The 21,378-nt window shown below is 33.9% G+C and overlaps 3 protein-coding genes and 1 long non-coding RNA gene across 20 annotated transcripts in view; 2 read left to right on the plus strand and 2 right to left on the minus strand.

Annotated features, from left to right (window-relative positions):
• The first annotated feature begins 869 nt into the window (after positions 1–869).
• LOC100646608 (extended synaptotagmin-2) lies at positions 870–8,987 on the plus strand. Of its 5 annotated transcripts, none has more exons than XM_048414003.1 (17): positions 870–1,062; positions 1,960–2,428; positions 2,501–2,641; positions 2,728–2,804; positions 2,884–2,950; positions 3,033–3,178; positions 3,256–3,376; positions 3,466–3,636; positions 4,940–5,040; positions 6,264–6,312; positions 6,383–6,472; positions 6,541–6,627; positions 6,702–6,860; positions 6,933–7,085; positions 7,168–7,288; positions 7,369–7,657; positions 7,737–8,987. In XM_048414003.1, the coding sequence occupies exons 2-17, from the start codon at positions 2,096–2,098 to the stop codon at positions 8,062–8,064; spliced, it is 2,433 nt and encodes an 810-aa protein (XP_048269960.1). In that variant the 5' UTR covers positions 870–1,062; positions 1,960–2,095; the 3' UTR covers positions 8,065–8,987. The 5 variants fall into 5 exon arrangements, with proteins under 5 accessions (XP_048269960.1, XP_048269963.1, XP_048269962.1 ...); XM_048414006.1 differs by lacking the exon at positions 4,940–5,040 and adding an exon at positions 5,627–5,721; XM_048414005.1 differs by having other exon boundaries at positions 870–1,033.
• Positions 8,474–15,827, minus strand: LOC110120031. 9 transcript variants are annotated; one of them, XR_007227236.1, is made up of 8 exons: positions 15,691–15,827; positions 15,339–15,524; positions 15,012–15,190; positions 14,557–14,659; positions 12,431–14,026; positions 12,136–12,349; positions 9,774–11,396; positions 8,474–9,590 (listed from the first exon to the last, which is right to left on the minus strand). It is a non-coding gene; the product is annotated as an uncharacterized LOC110120031 (long non-coding RNA). The 9 variants fall into 9 exon arrangements; XR_007227232.1 differs by having other exon boundaries at positions 12,431–13,541; positions 13,630–14,659; XR_007227237.1 differs by having other exon boundaries at positions 12,431–13,167; positions 13,286–14,659.
• Positions 9,085–16,452, plus strand: LOC100645304 (EF-hand domain-containing family member C2). The gene is made up of 14 exons (XM_003402005.4): positions 9,085–9,226; positions 9,404–9,568; positions 9,714–9,864; positions 9,960–10,183; positions 10,558–10,800; positions 11,291–11,517; positions 12,195–12,386; positions 12,459–12,601; positions 12,870–13,066; positions 13,210–13,349; positions 14,264–14,377; positions 14,456–14,635; positions 15,026–15,128; positions 15,718–16,452. The coding sequence occupies exons 1-14, from the start codon at positions 9,173–9,175 to the stop codon at positions 15,877–15,879; spliced, it is 2,295 nt and encodes a 764-aa protein (XP_003402053.1). The 5' UTR covers positions 9,085–9,172; the 3' UTR covers positions 15,880–16,452.
• LOC100646489 (protein Wnt-11b-2) overlaps positions 16,439–21,378 on the minus strand; it is a 30,132-nt gene continuing 25,192 nt past the window's right edge. For all 5 annotated transcript variants that reach the window (XM_012318098.3, XM_003401937.4, XM_012318099.3 and 2 more), the window contains one exon: positions 16,439–17,251. In XM_012318098.3, the coding sequence (XP_012173488.1) occupies positions 17,077–17,251 (175 nt within the window). In that variant the 3' untranslated portion in view covers positions 16,439–17,076. The remainder of the gene's footprint in view (positions 17,252–21,378) is intronic.

The following is a 21,378-nucleotide window of genomic DNA, read 5'->3' on the forward strand; positions in this document are numbered from 1 at the left end:
CATATCTGCATGAACAGCTATCACCGTGATTGTAAATCACCGTCTTTTCGAATTTGATGCGTCCAGGTTTTCCTTGCATTAAAGCAATTATCTGCACAAACATGGACCAAGACAATGGACCAAGATATTAAAATAAATGTATAAAAAGGACAAATTATATCAAAGAGAAGCAATAATCAAGGCATAGATTACGAATATAAGGTAAAAGAAAGTAAGATACTTACCGTTTTAAGGCAATGACTTGATGTTGCATATTGAATTTTCCACATTTACGACAAACTCTCAGCAGATACTTCCTTCTTCCAACATGTCACCGCGCGAAATGCTGTAATTTCAAATTTTAATTTAAAAATATACCATCAGAGTGCGCTTGGTTCAGAAACGTATCACGTTCCATTAGTACCCGCATACTACCTGGATTTTCTTGAAATTTATTTCGGTATTCATTTGTTTATATGGGAATACAATAAATCATGTTTACATATTGAGGACTAATCGTTTTATTACTTAGTTATACTCAGGATATAGTAAGGATATAGTAAAATTATTTTTCTCTAAATGACAACGATGGATGACAACAAGAATTTTCGTGATCAATCACAAGCATTATTAATAAACACGAGAGTTCTCACGGACGTGATCCGTCTACAATATGTTAAAATTATGAATATAAAACTATTTAAATTAAGATTTTCACCGTTTTGAAGCAATGACATGTCGATGTGTATTGACTTTTCCAAATTTATGACTTATAATGCTCTGCTTCCACTTTTCAATACGACGCCCCGCGAACTGATGTAATTTCAAATTTTAATTTCTATTTCTGCCACCAGACTGCAGCTAACTCAGGTACGATACTATAGCACAATCAGAGTATAACATAGTCAGGCGTTTTAGAGGAACTACTTCAAGAATTTCGTCACTACAATAATTGATTGGTCCTCGAAAGCATTTGATACTCCTTGAAGCAAATTGGGGAGCATTGTCGCTTTCAATTGTGCTCATATGAACAATGGCTACATAATCATACAGAGTACGTGAATACACGGTTTTATTATAAGTGTAAGCAAATTGTACAATAAGAATACCAATTTTTAACAATATTAACAACGCTTGCACATAATTAGAAATTCGCACATTTTTTCATCTACTTACACACATTTATGCTTAATTTTAAGTTATAAATAACAATATGTATAATATAGAATTTGTACTTATAAATGCCTACTTTACGAAATAAAATTGTATTATATATTATATATTATTTATTGTTGTATATGCTTCCATATTATTTGAATATATTTTTAACGTTTAATATGTGTTTTAACGTGGCTACCAACGATGACTCATTTTCCGCGGAAGTATTAAGCTAGACCGATAACATCTTGCGTGTATGATTAGACAAAGATTGAGTCACAATTAATTTCGTTCACTTTACTATTTTAAAAAATCGCAATGTCTTTTACTTCTTATTTTACGTGCTTTATATAAGTGTATCTGAGTTTATCATTGTTATCAATTGAACTACTGTAATTAATACTTACAGCTACTTGTAATCAAGTATGTATACTTCATAATATCAGATGCAATCATCATAATAATAAAATACAAGTTTTGATATTAATCATAATTTAGATTATAATCTACTAACTCTTTTACGATTAAGATTAAAAATACAAAATTTGTAGATTAAATTTAAATGTGATTCAAACACGAATATAATTTTATTCTTACCACAATTAATTTTCTTACTATATATATACTCCCATTTTTTTCTTTTTTAATGAATATTAATTCGTACAATAAATGTTTACGAAAAGTTTTATGATATTTAGACTTAATTAAATAGCATAATTGGAATAAAATTAGTTTAATTTTATTTCATGGTTGTATTATATTACAAATTGTTTGAATAAATTTTAACACGATTTTATATAAATAAGTGTTTCATTCTTGCAGGAAAAATAAAAATAAAATAATTAACTGGGAGCTAAGGAAATTAACTTTTTATATACATAACAAAAAGTTATGTAAATATCTATAAAAGTATAATAAGTTACATATTAAATTAAAATTTAATTAGTATTTAATACAAATGGAAGGTAACTGTGAAGACAATAAAGTATCTAAGCCAAATCCTTGGCCATACATGAATGTGGGTTCATTGACCGTATCATTTTTTACTAAATTGGCAACTGTTGGTTTTATTTGGAGCTGGGGATATCTAAACTTAAATATAGCATGGTTAATTGCACCAATTGCTTTGGTAGCATGGAAAACAGAACGCAGGAAAGACAACGAATTAAAAGCAATTACTGCCCAAGCTAGTGTTATGGCTAAAGAAAAAGAACTAATAATGAGTCGATTGGATGAATTACCTTCTTGGGTTTACTTCCCTGATTTTGATAGAGCTGAATGGTTAAATAAAGTATGGAAGATCTTGATATATCATTTTAATACTTTAAATTATTAATATATAATATTTCCTTCATATCCTAAGGTTTTGTACAAAATTTGGCCAAGTATAAATCAATTTGCTCGTGAACTTTGTAAACAAAGTATAGAACCTGCTATAGTAGAAAAATTAGGAGAATATAAGGTAAAGGGATTTCAATTTGAAAGGCTGGTCTTAGGTCGTATTGTAAGTACACTTTTATATTCACAATAGTTCTTTATTTTTATTATAAATATATCAATATTACAACTAATCCTTATATTTTATTGCAGCCTTTAAAAATTTATGGTATTAAAGCATATGATAAAAATACTTCGAGGAATGAAGTCATTGTGGATGCAGATATTATGTATGTATTAATTATTCGTGTGATTTTATTAACTCTATAATATTTTATATAATTTATTTCTAATTATTTAATTTTATAGATATGCTGGTGATTGTGATATTACTTTCTCGGTAGGAAATATAAAAGGTGGTATTAGAGATTTTCAGGTAAATACTATTAAAAGATATATGTTTGGTAATATATACTGTTTGCAAGCTTTACTAATTTATATACGCAATTAATTTTTAGATTCGCGGAATAATGAGAATAGTTATGAAACCACTATTACCAGCAATTCCTATAGTTGGAGGTGTGCAAGCATTTTTTTTAAATCCACCAGCTATTAATTTTAATTTGGTTGGAGTCGCGGATGTTCTCGATTTACCTGGATTTAAGTAAGAAAGTTTAGCAAAATAAATAAATTTATGGTTTATCTCTTGAAAAGAATAATTAATTAAATATTTTTTAATAGTGAAATTTTAAGAAAAACGATAGTGGAACAAATAGCAGCCTTTGTAGTATTGCCAAATAAAATTGTTATACCATTGAGCGAGGCAGTACCAGTTGAATCATTAAAAATACCAGAGCCTGAAGTAAACTTTTCATTTACAATATTTAATATCTAGATATTAATTGCTGATGCTCAATCGTTCAGCATAATATAATTATATTTCTTTCTTAGGGTGTTTTAAGAATTCATGTAGTAGAAGCAAAACACCTTATGAAAAAGGATATAGGAATGTTGGGTAAAGGTAAATCTGATCCATATGCCATTATAAATATTGGAGCACAAGAATTTAGAACAAAGACTATAGATAATACTGTGAATCCAAAATGGGATTTCTGGTGTGAGGTATGCATGCATCTTTTTTTAAGAAATCAAATATTGATAATATTTAATGCATGTGCTTTGCTATAATATTTTTTTGTAAGTCCTTTGAAATTTCAAGCACATCGTCTTTTATGTGGTAAGAAATATTATTTTTTAGATAGACAGAAGCACATGATATACAATAGTAGACATGTATTATCAAAAAACATTAGACAGAACATTTTGAAATTTTTTCATATTATTTTTGTTCTTTGGTCATATTACGATTCATCGTCATCATATCTATAATTTATTATTTTATTATCTTTTTTATACGTTTACAATCCCGTCTCAGTCAGATGTAAGATGTAAGATGTTGCTGATCTAACACATCAATGCTTTTTCCTAATAAATCGATGAACTATAATCATCTCTACATTTATATGTATAATTTTGCTTGGAATTGTTTGCTTAAAAGTAGATATAAAATAATTCATGGATAGATCGGAAACATCTTAGTCCATATCAGTCTAATTTAATTTCGTATTTTGGTATGTATGTATGTATGTGATGTGCGATGTGTTATGTGGAATTAGTGTGCCGTGACGTCAGCCATCGCTCAACAAATGACTGTGCTGTTATGGGACTATGATGACACCAAAGGAGATGAAAGTCTTGGAAGGTATGGGTATAAAGTAACATATATTTTCATTTTTTCAATTTTATGCTCAAGGTAAGCTGTATTATAAAAGCTAATGAAAAATTGTTTTAATCATACTTGTTACGTTTTTTATTTAATTATAACTGAAGATAATTACTATTTAATTTATCATTTAATTATCATCTATATGTTTCTATTGTATATTTTGATCATATATTATTGTATATTAGATCACATCATATATTAGGAGTATTATTACCATATTTGCAAATTAGAAGCATGTTGGTGCTGCATTATGGTATTTTAGCATTTACAATTTTTGGTTTATGAGTGGTGTTTGAATGTGTGTTAGTTTACTGTGTCAGCAATCACTTAATGCTTACTATAATGTGCAATAATAAATCTGTAATATTGTCTTTTAGTATTAGAATAAAATAAAATATTTTACTTTAACAACATTAATTATTTTTTATTTTGTTTAATTTAATTTAATTATTTGTTGTTTAAGTTAAAATTTTTTATTTTAATTATATTCATAGTCATCCGATGTGGCACATATTTACTCAAAATGATATATGTAGTACATTTATATTTTATACATGAGAGATTTAGAAAAACAATATTTTTGTCTATCATAGTTTATATGTATCATAGCATTTTCACATTATGATTATATTGGCACAGGCTGTGATCTGCTCATGTCTAATGCAGAATATTATGGTGTTTCTTTGGGATAGGGATGTAGTAACCATCCCAGGTATTCAATATGGTGACTTCCTTGGCAGGTAGTAGATACATTTATAGTATAATATTTAATAATTTAACAAAAATAGTGAACTTTAATTAACTGAAATTATTGCCTTACTTGTTATAGATCTTTCTTCTCTTCCTGCCATATTAATACGAGTCTTGTATGTTAATGTAATTTTCTTTTGAATAATTTATAAATTTATTCAACTTTAAATAGCAACAATATGCTGTGCTATGATATACTTACAATGTGTGCCATACATATGTATTTGGTGTGTTTAATTTTATCAAGTGTCATGATCATATAACAGTTTTTATGATTTGCATTAATTAAAGTTTTCTTTCTATTCTTTTTTTCATAATCATAATTAGGAGTCATTCTATTACATTATTATATTATTTCATTTATTTTGCATTTCGTACTTGCATTATTTAGTATCTGTATGACATAAATTACTTTCTTAAGTTTTTTTTTACATATATACATATTAGTTAATCTTGTAATGGTAATATCTTCTAATTTTGAAAACTTGCTTTTAATTGTATTTACTAATTTTATGGGAGTGATTAGGTGACTGCATTTGATAAAATAAAAAACTAAACTAGATTGTGTGATGGCAGTTTATAGTGGAAAAGAGCTTGGGAGCCTATTACAACACGGTGGCTGCCCACCTTTTTGACAAAGACAACGCTGGTCAAGATGATCCACTTGGCAGGTATTGCTACTTGTAGCAAGTACAGGCATAGAATGTATTTGAAATATTTTCTACAGTTAGCTTAGAAGAACGTTCCTTGTTTAAAATATTGTAAAGTTGTGTACTGTCATTATGGTGCATGTTACTGAAAAAGATGTTTAAGAAGACATGGTAAATTTATATTATAAGAATAGTGCAAAATATATGTGCCCTTTGCAATTACAGTAAAATGGCAATTTCTGTCACCACATTACTCTTTTTATTTCAATTATTGTTTTCTCTTTTTTAGAAATCAGTTTTCTTATACAATAAGGTACTGCTTATATGATTATGAATATATAATATACAGGAATTTATTGCTTATTTGTGAAACGAATGTTAGAAGTTTATAATGTATGCTGTAATTGCATGACTGCTTTATAATATACATAAACTAAATTTCATAAATATACTAATCATCATTCATCTGTATAATTATCATTGTAAACAAAATAGTAGCTAATTTCCTATACTTTAAGTAAAATATATAAATTACTAAATGCACTTATTTTGCCACAATGTAGGGCTACTATTGAAGTTAGTAGAGTGAAAAAGAAGGGAAATATTGATACAGTAAGTATAAAAAACAATAGCATTAAGGTAGTAATAAATTTTCAGTGATAATAAAAACATTATCTTCTAGTGGATTTCATTGGAACAAGCAAAACATGGTATGGTTCATTTACGTTTAACATGGCTTCAACTTTCAAAAAATGTTGCAGATTTGCAAGCTGTATGTATTTTTAACAGAATGTAAATATTTATATAGAATTTATAAAATAATATTATAAATGTATGTAGGCATTAATTGAAACTCAAGAACTCAGAATAACATCAATGAGTACAGCTCTTCTTATACTTTATATTGACTCAGCAAGAAATTTACCAGTAAGCATAATTGATTGATTTTAAAATAATAGATTTTTGTTTAAGAAAAGCGAATTAAAATTATTGAATTACAGTGTGTTCGAGGTAATAAACAGCCTGATGTTTATCTTGAAGCAAGTGTCGGTGGAAGCACAAAAAGAACAGCTACTATATTACGTTCTTGTGATCCAGTGTGGGAACAGGGTTTCACCTTTTTAGTGAGCAATCCACAAACTGGTGTTTTACATATAAAGGTTATTTATTATTTTCAAAAATATTTCCTTTTTACACTCTGTGAAAATTTTACACTTTATCTTATTTTTTAGATCACAGATGAAAAGACTGGTGTCATAGTGGGAGAAATGAGTCACAATATTTCTTTACTTTTAAAACAGAATAATCTTGAAATTACACAACAGCCTTATGATCTGCAAATGGCCGAAGTTGATAGCAAATTAATATTATCCATGTCACTAAATGTACAAACTCTTTGAACTTTTTATATTGATGCATTTGTAAGCAATAAGTACATTGTATTTATGCACTTAATTTCATTTGCAGATTTTGAAATACGAAGAACCTGAGCCTACTTCAGAAGAAGATGACGACGACCACGATATTAATCAACTGAATAAAAGAATCGAACGCCAAGAATCAAATATCAGCACGATATCAACTAGTCGTAAGTCTATCAATAATTACTTATATTTCAATAAGATTTAATAATCTTATATAATTTTATAATTCTACAATCTTTTCTAGTTCCTGATAGTCCATTGAAAAGACAACCTTCAAAAGAATCAGTTAAGAGTTCAACACACAGTACTGGATCTGCTGCCGTAATTGTACCTGAAGAAACAGGTACAGCAGAGGAGGAATTAATCGTCATTGCTACTGATCAATCTTCTGCTCCTGTTGGAGATCAACAGTTATTTCATAGGAATCCAAATCTGACATCATCCGCGGGTGAAGCTAAACTAGGTCGAATACAACTGTCTCTACGTTACAGTGTACAAAGACAGAAGCTTATAATCGTTGTACACAAAATAGCGTACGTAATTTAACAATGTGAAATTTAATTTAACAATGTGATATTTAACAGAATGTTAACGAACTTTTTACTGTTACAGTAACTTACCTCTACCACAAAATGATCCATATAACATACCAGATCCATATGTAAAGTTGTATCTTCTACCTGACCGTCATAAGGAAACGAAACGTAAAACAGCAGTAATAAAGGATAATTGTAATCCAATATTCGATGAACAATTCGAGTATGTTGTTTCTCAAGCTGATTTAAACAGTCGCACATTGGAAGTATCTGTATGTACTCAAAAGGGTTGGTTGTCGACCGGAAGCAACGTAATGGGTCAACTTTATTTAAGTTTGGCCGAAATTGATGTCACAAAATCGTCCACAAGCTGGTACGATATACAACCAGAGACTAAAGACTAGAAGTTCAAGAAAAGCAAGTGGAGATTTGAACAGTTGTTTATATGTTTCCGAAGACAATCTGTTGAATTTCCACGATGCGAGTTTTCGAAACGCTGACGTCTGTAATCATGCGTTTAAACCAAATTTCATCATATTACGAAGAGTAGAAAATTTTCGGAAGGGTTTAACCGATATGAAAGTTCTGAGAAAGTGTCAATGAGTACGTCTATTATCTATTTATACTTGGACCGTCCACTGTCGTAAAACTTGTTCAATTTTGTAGTTACTGCGTGCGTGCGCGCCTTTTTCTTTTATGTTATGTTATCTACGCTTGTAGAATATTTTTGTCGCTAACAAGTGCCAGTAAAACAATTTATTGTTGCTAGTATCTGCATAATATACGTGCGATAGTAACTTTTTGCATATTACGACTATACGCATAATATAACATCTATTATTCATTAAACATGACTTAATCTTTTTGCACAGAGGTTTATTAATAGAGTGTTTTAAATTATGTTTGATCAATGGATGTTTGATCTTGCTTCTATTACGCTTAACTTCTTATTGAATCTATTACCCCATTTACTATATATTTGTAATTTATTTACCATTGATGCATTTATATCATTTGAATAACGAGTTACCAATTAAATAGTATCATGATCTGTACATCATGCTCTTAAGTAATAAAATTAATAACAAATTATAGTCAGCAGTATAGTTCAAAACTTAACATAGATTGTTACGAATCAAACTAATATATAATATATACGTGTTATTATATTTATACCAGAATTTTTGCTATATTGTATATTGCTATATATTATATAAATTTATGTTTCTGCATATACTGGTATAAAATGTTACCAGTGTAATATTGCGAATTGTTGATGATAATAAAATATAAATATATATATATATATATATTAAAGCTGCAAGTACCTCGAAGTTCTTCTTTTCTCCTGATGAAATCAACTGAAGTATCTCCAAGGAAACACAACAATAGCAAATAGCAGTAACGCATATTCTTACGTCGATATCAGATACGTAAAGTGTTTCCTCGTAAATCGGCTACTAACTCTTCAAATGTATCATATTTATTAATCCAATTTCCATCGGCGGTAAAATGCAGCGTGATCTTATACTTCCATGTCTACCAGGATTTAGCTTCGATAAAAACGTAAGTCATTTTTCTTTTACGGTCTCATGACACTTTGTGTTTAATTAACCAATATATGCATTGGCTACGACATAGAATTTCATGAAATAATATTTATATTATTGATGAGCATAGAACATACGCACGTAATACATTATAATATAATACAAAAAGCGCTTGATGTATCTTCTTGTTTAGCTTGATCGAACAAACTTTGCCAGGAATCAATACTTTACTAAAATTCACGATGGAGTTTATTATTTATCGGAAAAGTTTGATAAAAGCGATCCAATTCGTTATCCGTCAATTTATGCTCGCGGGGAAGTTCAAGAACTGCCTCCTTGGATTGCTTATGATGGCCAAGTATGATCATTTATCTAGAAAACTAGACAATTAATATCGATGATGTTTGATAATTCATACAGGCGTTGTTTGATAATTAGACAAAGCAGATTAATTTATTGGATATATTTATAGCGATATTTTCTATTTCGAATGCACTTTTCAGAGGTTAATGTTCAAAGCATTCTTTCAAGAAACAGTTAACGAAAGATGGAAAGTAGCTTACCAAATACGCGTGGTAAATATCAGCTTCTTTTTGGAGGATGGAACGATGAAAATTTCTGAGCCTTCCGTGGACAATAGTGGTCTTGAGCAAGGTTCAACGGTGCATCCTCTTCGATACTTTTAATTATTTAATATATATTTAATCTGTCAAAGTTTTATTACTGAAAGATGAAACGCGTGTACTTAGGAGTTTTGTTAAGGCGACAGAGAATTCCAATGCCTAATCCAGTGAGATACAGATACTACGATATAATAGATCTAAATATCGGTAAAGAGCCGGAATTATTTGGGAGAGTATATAAGATTGTAGACTGTGATAAATTTACGAGACAATTTTTAAATCGTATGGGAATCGCCGTGCCAGATCCGATAGAAATACCAAAGGATCCTTATTTGGAACTTCATAAGCGAGTAAGTACAATAAAAAAAGTGTTCGACATAATTATAATTATTTAACTAATATTTTACTTACAATGAAACATTGAAAACTATATTCTTTACCTTCGTTTGCATATATCTTTACTTTTGCGCACAACTTAATACATACACGAATATTATTTTTTATCGTAATGTATGTGTTTACTTAAAAAGAGATTTTACCGTAAAACGTGGAGTTTGAAAAACACATAACGTGCATGGAAGTCTTTAATTTTATTTTTATACTTTAGGAACCAACATTTCTTTAATGTGATCTATATTATCACGAAATGGGATTCACATCTTTACATCTGTTTGTTTACATCAGCAATTGTCTGCTTACTCTACGCTTTAACTGATCGAAACAGGAAACATTTCCGAAGAAACCAAAACAGAAGGTGGATACTCGCGGCGACTTCTTGAAATACGACAAACAAGTGCTTCGATTTTACGGCTATTGGGATGACACGGATAACCTTTACGGCGTCGTACATGATCTGGAAATTTACTATTACCTAGCTGACAACACGATAGAGATCAAAGAGAATCTGCCGTCGAATTCCGGACGAGATTCTGGTTCCACGTTTTTGCGACGTATGCAAGTTCCTAAAGTAAGAATTCGTTGTACTGGTATATGTGCAAACTCGGAATTCTTGCCTAACACGGTACTTTGAGGATAGGATAGCGAAAATTGTAGCAATTTTTTTACTCTTCGACTGTTCCATTATAAGAAATTTTCACAGAATGATTCATGTAACAATTAAAAAACGATTATACTTATAAGGTAAAATTTTCATTATGAGTGTAATACGCATTTTTGTTTGTGTCATGACAGAATTTACAGTCGATGTACTCTCATTGTACGAGATAATTGAGTTCGCGAGTTTACACAGGTTGGCATAAATAGAACAGGGTAGACTGGACCGAAGATGCAAAAACCAAGTTGATTTTGGAATATGATTTTGCAAAACTACGAAAAGATTATTTACGTACCCAAAGATTGCAGGCAGTGACTCGCTGCATTTATACTCTGTTTATAATGGAATTTAGTTTCGCAAGACTTGTAACTCGAGGGATTAATGGACGGACATTCGAATATAGATCTTCTCGGAAATGGGCTCGATCGGAACAGGAGACGCTTTTACCGTTTTGAACGTGATGGGAGACGATACATCCCATGGTTATTACACGATAGATCCATTGAACACTGGAAAGGTTCGTAGGGAGTATTACAAAGAAAATGAACTTAGTATCGGCGCACAAGTAAATATCTTCGGCAGAATAATTGTCATAACAGACATGGACGCTTTTACGAAAGAATACTACAGGTAAAATATCCAAAATACATATTTAAAGGCGAGATAGTGAAAATAATAGAAATAGATAAAATATTGCAAAATCAGTTCATTTTAATGCGTGAATTCTATTTGTTGGGGATTATTTTAGAAACGTTCAGAAATAACTTGACAAAATTTTATATATATATATACACAAGGTATCCAGCTATAGGAGACCACTTAAATATCTTCGAGCATTTAACAATATAAACGTGCAAGTTCACATGTCATCCTAACATCGTCTTACAGTTTCATCATCCTTTTAGTGTTCACGGTCATCCAAAGATCGTAACTCAGGCATATTCATATTTTCTTGTCTGCTACAAGATGCAACAAAAAATAGTACGCGTTTCCTACATAAAACATAACTATGGCCTAGAAAGAGAAAATTAAAATATAAAAAGTAAAGAAAAATATTCATTTAAATCATTTAAATCTAAATTTTAAATCGTGCTACAAGCATTGCAAACAAGAGAGACATCGAAGCGATCTCCTTCGGCTGGTACATCCTGTGTATTTATTATACAAAAATATAATTTCCCATAAAACATCTCCTGGTTTCGAATCATCGTCGCTAATAACCACTTCTGACGCTAAGTTAATACTCACGTAAAAGGCGTAGAAAAGAATGTGTCACGTAAAAAGATGTTTCTTGTATCGCATCAAAGGAAGAAATACGGTCTGGATGACTTCACGCCCATGGAAAGACCTCGAAATGTTGGCGAGATTTGCGTGAAAGTGGAAAGATACATTCCACCCTACAATGGTTTTGGGTCCTACGAAGATTCCCTCGGCAACTGTTTCAGGGTGATACCGCAGCCACCTAAAACGGATGTCGTTAAGTTTCTGCATTACGACAAGTGAGCTTGAGGCGTGATCACGAATACTAGAATCTCGCGAGTACCTTTTCTTCCTCTTTTCCTCTTTCTTAGACAGGGCTTGGACAGCTACGTTTTGAGATTCAGAGCGCAAATGATATCGAACGTACCGGCTAATCAAGACAGGCAGTTCATTATAAGAGTTTTCCTCATGGACGATACGGTTTCTATTTTCGAATTGGCGAGAAGAAATTCAGGTGAACAGTTCTTTAAGAAAATACTATTATCGAAATTATCAAAATCAGATTACGAAGATGATAGCAAGTCGGAAAGGATTCTCCTTTCTCCTAAAATAGTTTGATGTTCGACACCTACGGGGTTGTCTTGAAGAAGTCATCGAATGTCCACAAACCAAATACCATTATACATAGAAACGACCGTAGCCTGATTATTAACATTCGTTTCGGTTTAGCGCCTCAACATCGTTTCCTTATTGATTGCATGAGTTTTTCACGTTATTTGCAGGCTTTAGACGATGCCTGTTCCAGAAGAGAATGCCGGTGATGTTACCTAATCAAGAGGTATTTGTAAGCAAGAAACCGGATTATTACAAGCCGGAGGATTTTTATATTGGAGCACGTCCTAACTTGAACGGTTTTATCTTCGAAATTACTTCGGCCGACGTTTATGCTCTTCGTTACATGGAGTTACATTGCGATAAGGTGCAATAATTTATACGCGTCTCGCTGTTTTTACTGTTCCACGCTGTCCCGAACTTTAGAACATCGGATTAGCGTTCCCCTGACGAACTCGGCCGGGCAAGCTATTGAAATATGAACGTTTCGTTTGTATTCCGATTTTTCAGTTCGCCAAAGCTAACGTCAAGTTAATCGTGGAAAAACTACGACAGACATTGAAACCGGTTTACAAAGAATTCTTACAGCTTTGCGAGCCAGCCCAATCAATCGACGGGGATGTTCGAGTCCTGCCGTACGAGAAACTCAGGTATACGTTTTGTTTCATTCGATTACCTATGAGGCGAATGACCAAAGTATTCGAACGGCGTGACAGGAAATGATTCGTCACGTAAAAATCGAAAAATCCAATTGCAATTTGTTGAAACGCACGCTACCGCGGATTACGAATTTATGTGAATCAGAGCATGCGGGTAAGTACAGCAGGTGTTGATTCGGCAGACTGAAATAAGAAGAAAACTTCGTATAAACATACGCCCGATACGACCACGTTTTCGAGTTACAGCTTATTTTGCGATGCTAAATGTTACTTAGATCAACGACTCCCTGGAAGATGGATATGTCGTGCTGGTCTTATTTCCTCATCAGCTCGCTCTTCGCACTTGGCCCCATTGGATTGTTAGTCACGGGAGCGTTTAAAGTGTCCTGTTTATACAACGTCGGTTGACAGTATCGAAACTCTTCGTCAAAGTCGCCGACGAATCCGTATAAGCTGTTGGAACAGGTTCCACGATCTACGATGCGATGCATTCACGCTGCTACCGGAGCTACCGATTTTCTGGGTGGTAGCTAAGCGACTATTACGACACGAAACAAGCTGTTACTCGACAGTAAGGTCATACGGGCAGTTTGTAGGAATTCTTCTTCTTATTTTGGCGCGCTGAATCAGCTCCTGCTGTACTCCTCTCATGCTCTGATCCACCAAATCTACATACATAAGATTAAACAAATTACACAACATTTAAACTAAGCAACCAAGTACAAATAACAAAGATATTCGAAAGCTGTCTTTTAGAGTCCTTGCAAGCCCTCAAATAAATATTTTATAAGCCACGACCTAACGTGCTACTAATCTTTTTATTTGTACTATATAGCAGTTTTGTTACACCATCAAATACTATACTATTTATACTGTACTATTACAATAATTGCATGAAAAATCAGGGAGATCTTGGGCAAGTATATGGAAGGAAAAATAACAGAGCACGAAATAATCACGATCGCTCGACACTATTCGTCTCATGAGAAAAAAGAGTTTCGCACTAGGGAATACATAAGGTAAGCGATCGTCGTTGGTAGAAACACCGACGTAAGATCGATTCAACATAGTAAGAATAACAATTAGACGTTTAACAGACAGTTAATGCATACGGAACTTTTGCGAACTTTGTGGAACGATCTCGATCGTTTGGAGGAGGATCTACATCATTGGGACAGAGGAAGAACAGGATTCTTACCACGCGATACGTTGTATACTACTCTCCGTGCTGCCAGAATTCCAGTCGACGTGGAACTTTTAAATTCCATGCTTGATCAGTACGTATATAAGTGGAGATCTTGCTGCAAAAACCAAGTCAGTCCAAATTTTAAAAATTGCGGGAAATTTAGCAACCAAGGAATGCGGATTTTGTGATTAGTTGGTATTGACAAAATCCGCATTTCCTTAGTTGCCAACCCAAAAAAATTCCATATTTTCATGAACTTTGCCAAATGGATAATAAATTTGTTCCTAAACAAATTTTTTTTAGAAGACAAATGGTCTTTATGTATTTTATGTACATTTTAAGCAATCATACTAACATTTTGGATCTAAAGAGGCATTAGTGTGACAAGTACACCGATTTTCCACAATTTTAAAGATTCGATAAATTGGAACTACATATATATAACTGTACACAATAATATTACTTACCAATAATAATATAGCATTCACAAGAACGAAAAGGAACAACTGGACTATAATGACGTTCTAAAATTTATCAATGTTAAAGTGGATCCTCCTCCACCTGCGCCGCCGATAAACGTCAAGGTATTTTTTTATCGTTATGTTTCATGCACATTTTCTACTGCAAATTTGACGAACAATATTACCTGGTAATGATGCAATATGTAATAGCAAAATTGAACTGTACATTGTTTAGACATGCAAAATAATATTCATGCACTTTTAGGCACATGAAATACTATTTCAAATAATTATTTGTAATTTGTCTTAAATATTCATTTCAAATTCATTTACCATATTTTATATAAACATTTTTCATATATATAGATGAAGTAAATATTATTTCATTTAAACAAACATATTTCGATAATTATTTTCAATATGTTTTGCTTGAAATATATCCAGCACTGCAGCCAATATACCCATACAAATTTTCTGCAGGAAGTATGCACAACTTTCACGAGTTGCTCTATCTATGACCTGAAACAAGATTCTCTTTGCATTAATCTTTTAGATTATTATCTCTTTCTAAACTTGAAAAATCAACTAGGAAGTTAACAAATTTCTATGTTTAGAAAGAAAATGACACGTGAGAATTTACATTTTTCTTTCTTGTCATATTGAACGACAGAAATTTATTAGTTACCTAAGCTATTATTCACGAATGTTTCAGACTGCACTTTGGTGGGCATCAGAAAAAGAACCGGACTGTGGAGCTGGTATAAACTGGTGTGTTTTCATAAAAGATTTAAATATTGTCGACGAAGAAACGGATTCAAATGAAAGCTCAAAGTCCCCAGAAATGCAAATCACAGACTGCAAAACAAACTATTGAATATTCCTATACAGTAATTCATCATTTTTGCCTATTTAAATTTGCCACAATTTAAATTTGCCTATAACGTATTTTCGATTATTTTACATAATTATACATTTACAATATTGCTCATAATTATTCAAACATCTTTTATACTTTGCTTCTGTCATAACAATCGATAATTATTATTAATTTTAAAAGTAAAGTATTATTTTTCTAATTTTTTATTCTCAGCTCTTGAAATTCTTCTCTGACGGTTTCGACGTCCTTCTAATACAGGACTGAATTACATTAAGTTGCTATACATTTGAAATACACGCGCGATACGCGAATCTTACCAAATTTACAAATTAATAGAAAATTCATGAGAATTGGAAGCGATATTTCTCATTTCCTCTTTGAAGTCGTTCGAATAATTACGTGGAATTTTGTACGTTATACTTCGATCGTAATTTATAACAATTTTTATGAGAAATGTATTTTATACCTATATCAATTGCATGCAATTCAACGTACCGTGCAGATCGTAATGCAACGAAACGTGTAACGATCAACAGAGGTGAATAAAATCTGCTTCTCCGTGTCAAGTGATATTTATTGTAGAATATAATTTTCAATACAAACTACGTCGAATTCAGCGAATTATTTACATTGCGACTAACCACGCCTATGTCTAACATGCTGCTAACGGTGTTGTCTGGTTTTGTGCCTGTGTACCAATATCAGTTTTTCATCGATGTTATTAATGTCTAATCTTTCCTCGTATCTCAATATTTTGGAAAATGTTGACTGACAACACTGGTGTACTATACTCGCAGCGTATCAAACACATAAATTTCAATAAATAGTAGACGAGATAAATAAGAGTTTCATCGAGTTTCCTTTTAACATTAAGTACTTTCTAATCCAACGTTTTCGTCATTGACGATTCGTTCGAGTAATCGACCATCACCAGCCTGAATCGTACATTTTCCACATTTTTCGATATTATTACACAACGACCTCTAAAAATAACTACAAATATGCGCTTCCAATCGCGATATCCTCCGATCGTTCCGAATTATCACGACGATTAATCACACCGCGTAAGTTCCATGTTTTTAAACGCAATGGACAAGTTTGTCGTTTACAGAGTTGCCCGTGAACAGTTTACATGAATTCTTGCCACTTGAGCTTGGTCAGGCTTCAATTCGAGATTTCTACGAATCCGTGCATTCATTTGCACTCGTACGTTTTCATAACTTTTCTGCACGTTTTGCACTTGACGTAACAGCAGCTGATGTACTTGCAATCGCATCGCTCTAAAACTTCTTCCGTTTTCGTCATGTGTCCTCGGCCGCAACAAAGGTACTCGCAACCTTCGTATCCGGTACTGCTGCCATTGCATTGCCTGAAATGGTAGAATCAAACGTATTAGCGTTGCTTTACATCCAAACGTATATTAGTATTTTTCGATCTATGTTGTTCTATTGGAACAACAACAACTGTGCGTTTATTATTTTCTTATGAAACGAAAGAGACTATTGGGACAAGCTAATACTTTCTTCCACGCAATTCCATTTCGCCCCATTATATCTATTTATATGTTTTTCATTAGATTTATATGTTTCATTAGTAGCTTGTAATTCTCACGCGTTTGATTTAATAGGTCATTACGTTTATCATATCATTTGTTACCAGTCGATTAAACGCGCTCTAATGTCACGACATCCGATATAAAATTGATATTTTAATGTCGCGACAAATATCATTGCACGCGTATACATATGACAATTAAATTACGAGCGAGGAAAGCAAATTGTCGTATGCCGTTTGCTAGGGAAGGAAATAAAAATACGTAGAATATCATTAAATAGAATACGTAAGTAAGACCGTATAAATTCTTCGAGGGCTTTAAACGAAATCGTTAACGTCTCAATATTACCGGTTGATTGCCCGATCGTCGATCGCACTTCCATAAAGATGCGCAGCCTGCGACACATTAAAAAGGGAAAAAGTCTGCCAAGTCACCTGGCATGTTGTTGCGGCCCACGTGTTTTTACACAGGCGTAGTGTTAAGAAAAAACGATTTCGAAAAGTATACGGTGAAATGGTCGAAGGCGTCCCGTAATAAACATTCACCACGCCTACTTTGTATAATTATACGGAGGGTTATAATTACCGGTTGTAAGCTGTAACCGGCAGGCCAGTCAGTGATGCCCAAAGAAACCAGGTACTATATACATATATTAACCGGCACAGATGAAATATTAACATGTCCAGAACTAGCATCCGATTAGCTTACGAATTGCTCACCAGTTTGGCTCAATCGTTCCATTCTTTTTTTTTTTTTTTCCTAATCGTACATAGGGAGAAATAAAAAGAAATTAACGCGTTTTCTACGGTAGAACTACACGTAGATGAGAGTAGTATAGTACCGACCACTCTAAGCTTTTGTGCTACGAATAGAACTACTCTTGGTAGAAGTGGAACTTCGAAAGAGTAACTTGTAGCACAAGTGGCGCTTAATAAAAGGAAACGAGTAGTCTCATCAACTATCCACGTGGTAATCGAAGCGGTAAATTTTAACTTCAAGGTTATTAGCTTCACTGGACCGTTCTTCCTCGGAGGAACATTTTCTGGCAAATAGGTTGCCGACTATCGGTTTACAGGACGCGTGAAACAGTTTGACCAAGGATAAGTCGATAGAGAGGCAGCGACTCGACGTTGCATCGTCAAACAGCAAAGAGCAGAGATTTCGTTGAAAGCATCTGGCCACGGAGTAGGAAAAGCAGCGACGTCTTTCGGTAAATGAACAATTCGTTCCAAAATTCACTCCTAACGTGCACTCTGATGCGCTGGGCTAACCACTGAGATAACAACCGACGTCACGAGCAGAAGGTACAGCGTTAAATTTTGCCCAACGAGACGGTACAATCGCTGATTCGATGGGTGATTTACAGAGCGGGCTGAACGGAACAAAGCATCGGAGCCAGAAGGGATGCCCGCGTTGTTGCTGTATCTTCTGCCGAAAACCAGTCGCCGTTCCCATGAACGGCGATCCCAGAATGCCGTGGGTGATCTTAATTCACGAACATCGAGCCGTGAATAATTCAGGACGACGAAGACGCTGCTTTCGCGTGCTGCCGGAAAATCCGTAGCGAATGCAATCACCGACGAAAGCTCGCTTTATTCTTTCTTTCTCGCTTTATCTCGCGCCAGCTTGCGCCGACAGCGATCGTTGCCCAAGCAGACCTTCGAGGCGGCCAGAATGCTCGCGATACTTCTTGTTAAGAATCAACTTTCGATGGATCTTTTTTGTCGACATAAATATCGTTAAACATTTGACTATGAAAGGTGTGCACTACCCCGAGGAAACAGTTTCACAACAGCTTGTTTTCATTCTATTCGGCTTTCTGTAATATACAGCGTGTCTGCGAAATCTCGGTACAAGCGGGCGGCTGGTGATTCCACGTGGAAAAGCAAGTGGAGGAAAAGAAACGACATTTTCTCGTCTAGAGTTTCGCTGTTTTTACTTCGCGTCAAAATCGCCGACGGTGAGCGCAAATTGTTACTCGTCGATTATGGTTTGAACCAGCCGCCAACACCTGACAACAGAAGGTTCCTCGTCGATTTAACGAGCACGCGGCTTCGGCATTAACCGTAAGCGAAGAAAGATTCTGCGTCGATAGCAGAGGGGCCATAGAATCGTTGAAATATCGTAAAACAGAGGATTTATTCGATTTCGAGAACAGGTTTTTCCATCGGCCGGAAAAATCAAGTTCCGCCCTATCTCCAGGGTCTTCCCTCATAGGTAATTACCGATACAGTCGTATAAATAAGCGAGTATCCGATCACCGATACCCCGGTCGGTGATCCGGCTATACCGAAGATAACCGAGATCGAGCCGAGAAATTCGTTGTGTGTGGCTGTTACACAAAAGCGAACAAGCCGAAGGATCGAGTCGACGTACAGGATGGAAGTATTTTATTAGCGCCAGGTAACGATTAGTTGACTAGCTCGGAGACAGAAATAAATGCCGGGATCGCCACGAATCGCGCACCGTAAACTCTTCTGAAATATCACTCGTCTGATATCTGCATTATGCATCGGATAGATATACAAGGTGTATCGTAACGCGTGGAATCCGCGTCGTAAGAACGCGTGTCCTGCCTGACCTTCTTTCCAAGTTACAGCCATTTTCGCGTTCCAGTAATCTGCAACTGCTCCCATAAATACGTTAAGAACTTGCACAGAGAGGAGAACAAGCAAAATGTATAGGTTTAAATATAGCTCTCACCTACGGAACAACCCTGGCACGAGTAAGACCGTCGAGTAAAACTGGGTGGAAGGTAAACGTCGAGGGTGTTACATATTTTATTAACGACAATGCAAATTGCAAACTGTGCAACTGGAACAAAGTGGAGACATTGGAACATACTGTGGTCAAGTGTCCTCGATATAAATCTAAACAAAATTCTCGACGAAGTATGAATATTACAAGTATCTTTTCTTTCCAAGAAGAAAAGCTAATAAAAGGTACATACACGTGCGTAAAATCGTGCATGGGATTAGGATCTTTCCGCGTGAAATAATGTACAGGAAAATAAGCCAGGCAACGCAATAGGAGCAAACCGAAGGAAGCGAATCCGGCGAAGTAGGTAACAACAAGAGACTACAACTTTAACGAAACAGTCTATCCATTGTATAAACCTAAAACACGATTTATTTGTACCGTAAGTTTGTATATAAATATTACTACTACTATTAACCCATAAGTTCTTATCTTTGTAGCAGGTGTTCGAACCCTGTTTACAAACTTGCTATCGTCGCGTGAACAGAATAAACAAAGTACCACGATATACGAAAGAAGAATTACGTCAAACACGTTGCAGAAAGAAAACAGAATGGGTCGAAGAATGAGTTTGCCGAAAAACTGCCCGCCAATAGAACGTAAATAGAAACAGTAGGCAAATTAGGAGCCAACGTGATACGAATTGCTAGTAACAGGGATAAGAATGAAACTGAAGAGGTACGATATACATCAACGCCGTACGAAATAGAGGTCGTTGCTTATACATTTTTGCGACGTTATTAAATAGTTTCTTACTTTTACTCGCAACCTACTTATTACCGAAGCTTACAACGGGCGAAAGCCAAACGCAAGAACAATAGTAATAAAGAAAAATGTTTACGAGCAGCTCGTTCATTTTTATGACACGTGTACCATTCTTCTGCGTCCACGCAAACGGATAAACGAAGATGCAACGAAGCGTCGTTAACTGGCTGTAGTAACGTAATTTTACGATTCTTGATACGCTTGATTATCGCTGAATTTCCATTCTTTTCTTCCCCGCAAAGGATTTTCTCCGTAAAAAGAATTCGTTACTCATTACGTTCCTTGAAAATGAAAAAATCATTAATAGTATTCGATGTTACGCGATGTCGTTCGTCGTAACAGCTAATTGGTTAATCAACGCCGAAGCATTCGTTTCTTTACGTTCAGTATCTTTGAAAACATTTAATAAAATTCTAATT

The sequence above is a fragment of the Bombus terrestris genome, chromosome 17 (assembly GCF_910591885.1).
Source record: "Bombus terrestris chromosome 17, iyBomTerr1.2, whole genome shotgun sequence".
NCBI classification, from domain to species: Eukaryota; Metazoa; Arthropoda; class Insecta; order Hymenoptera; family Apidae; genus Bombus; species Bombus terrestris.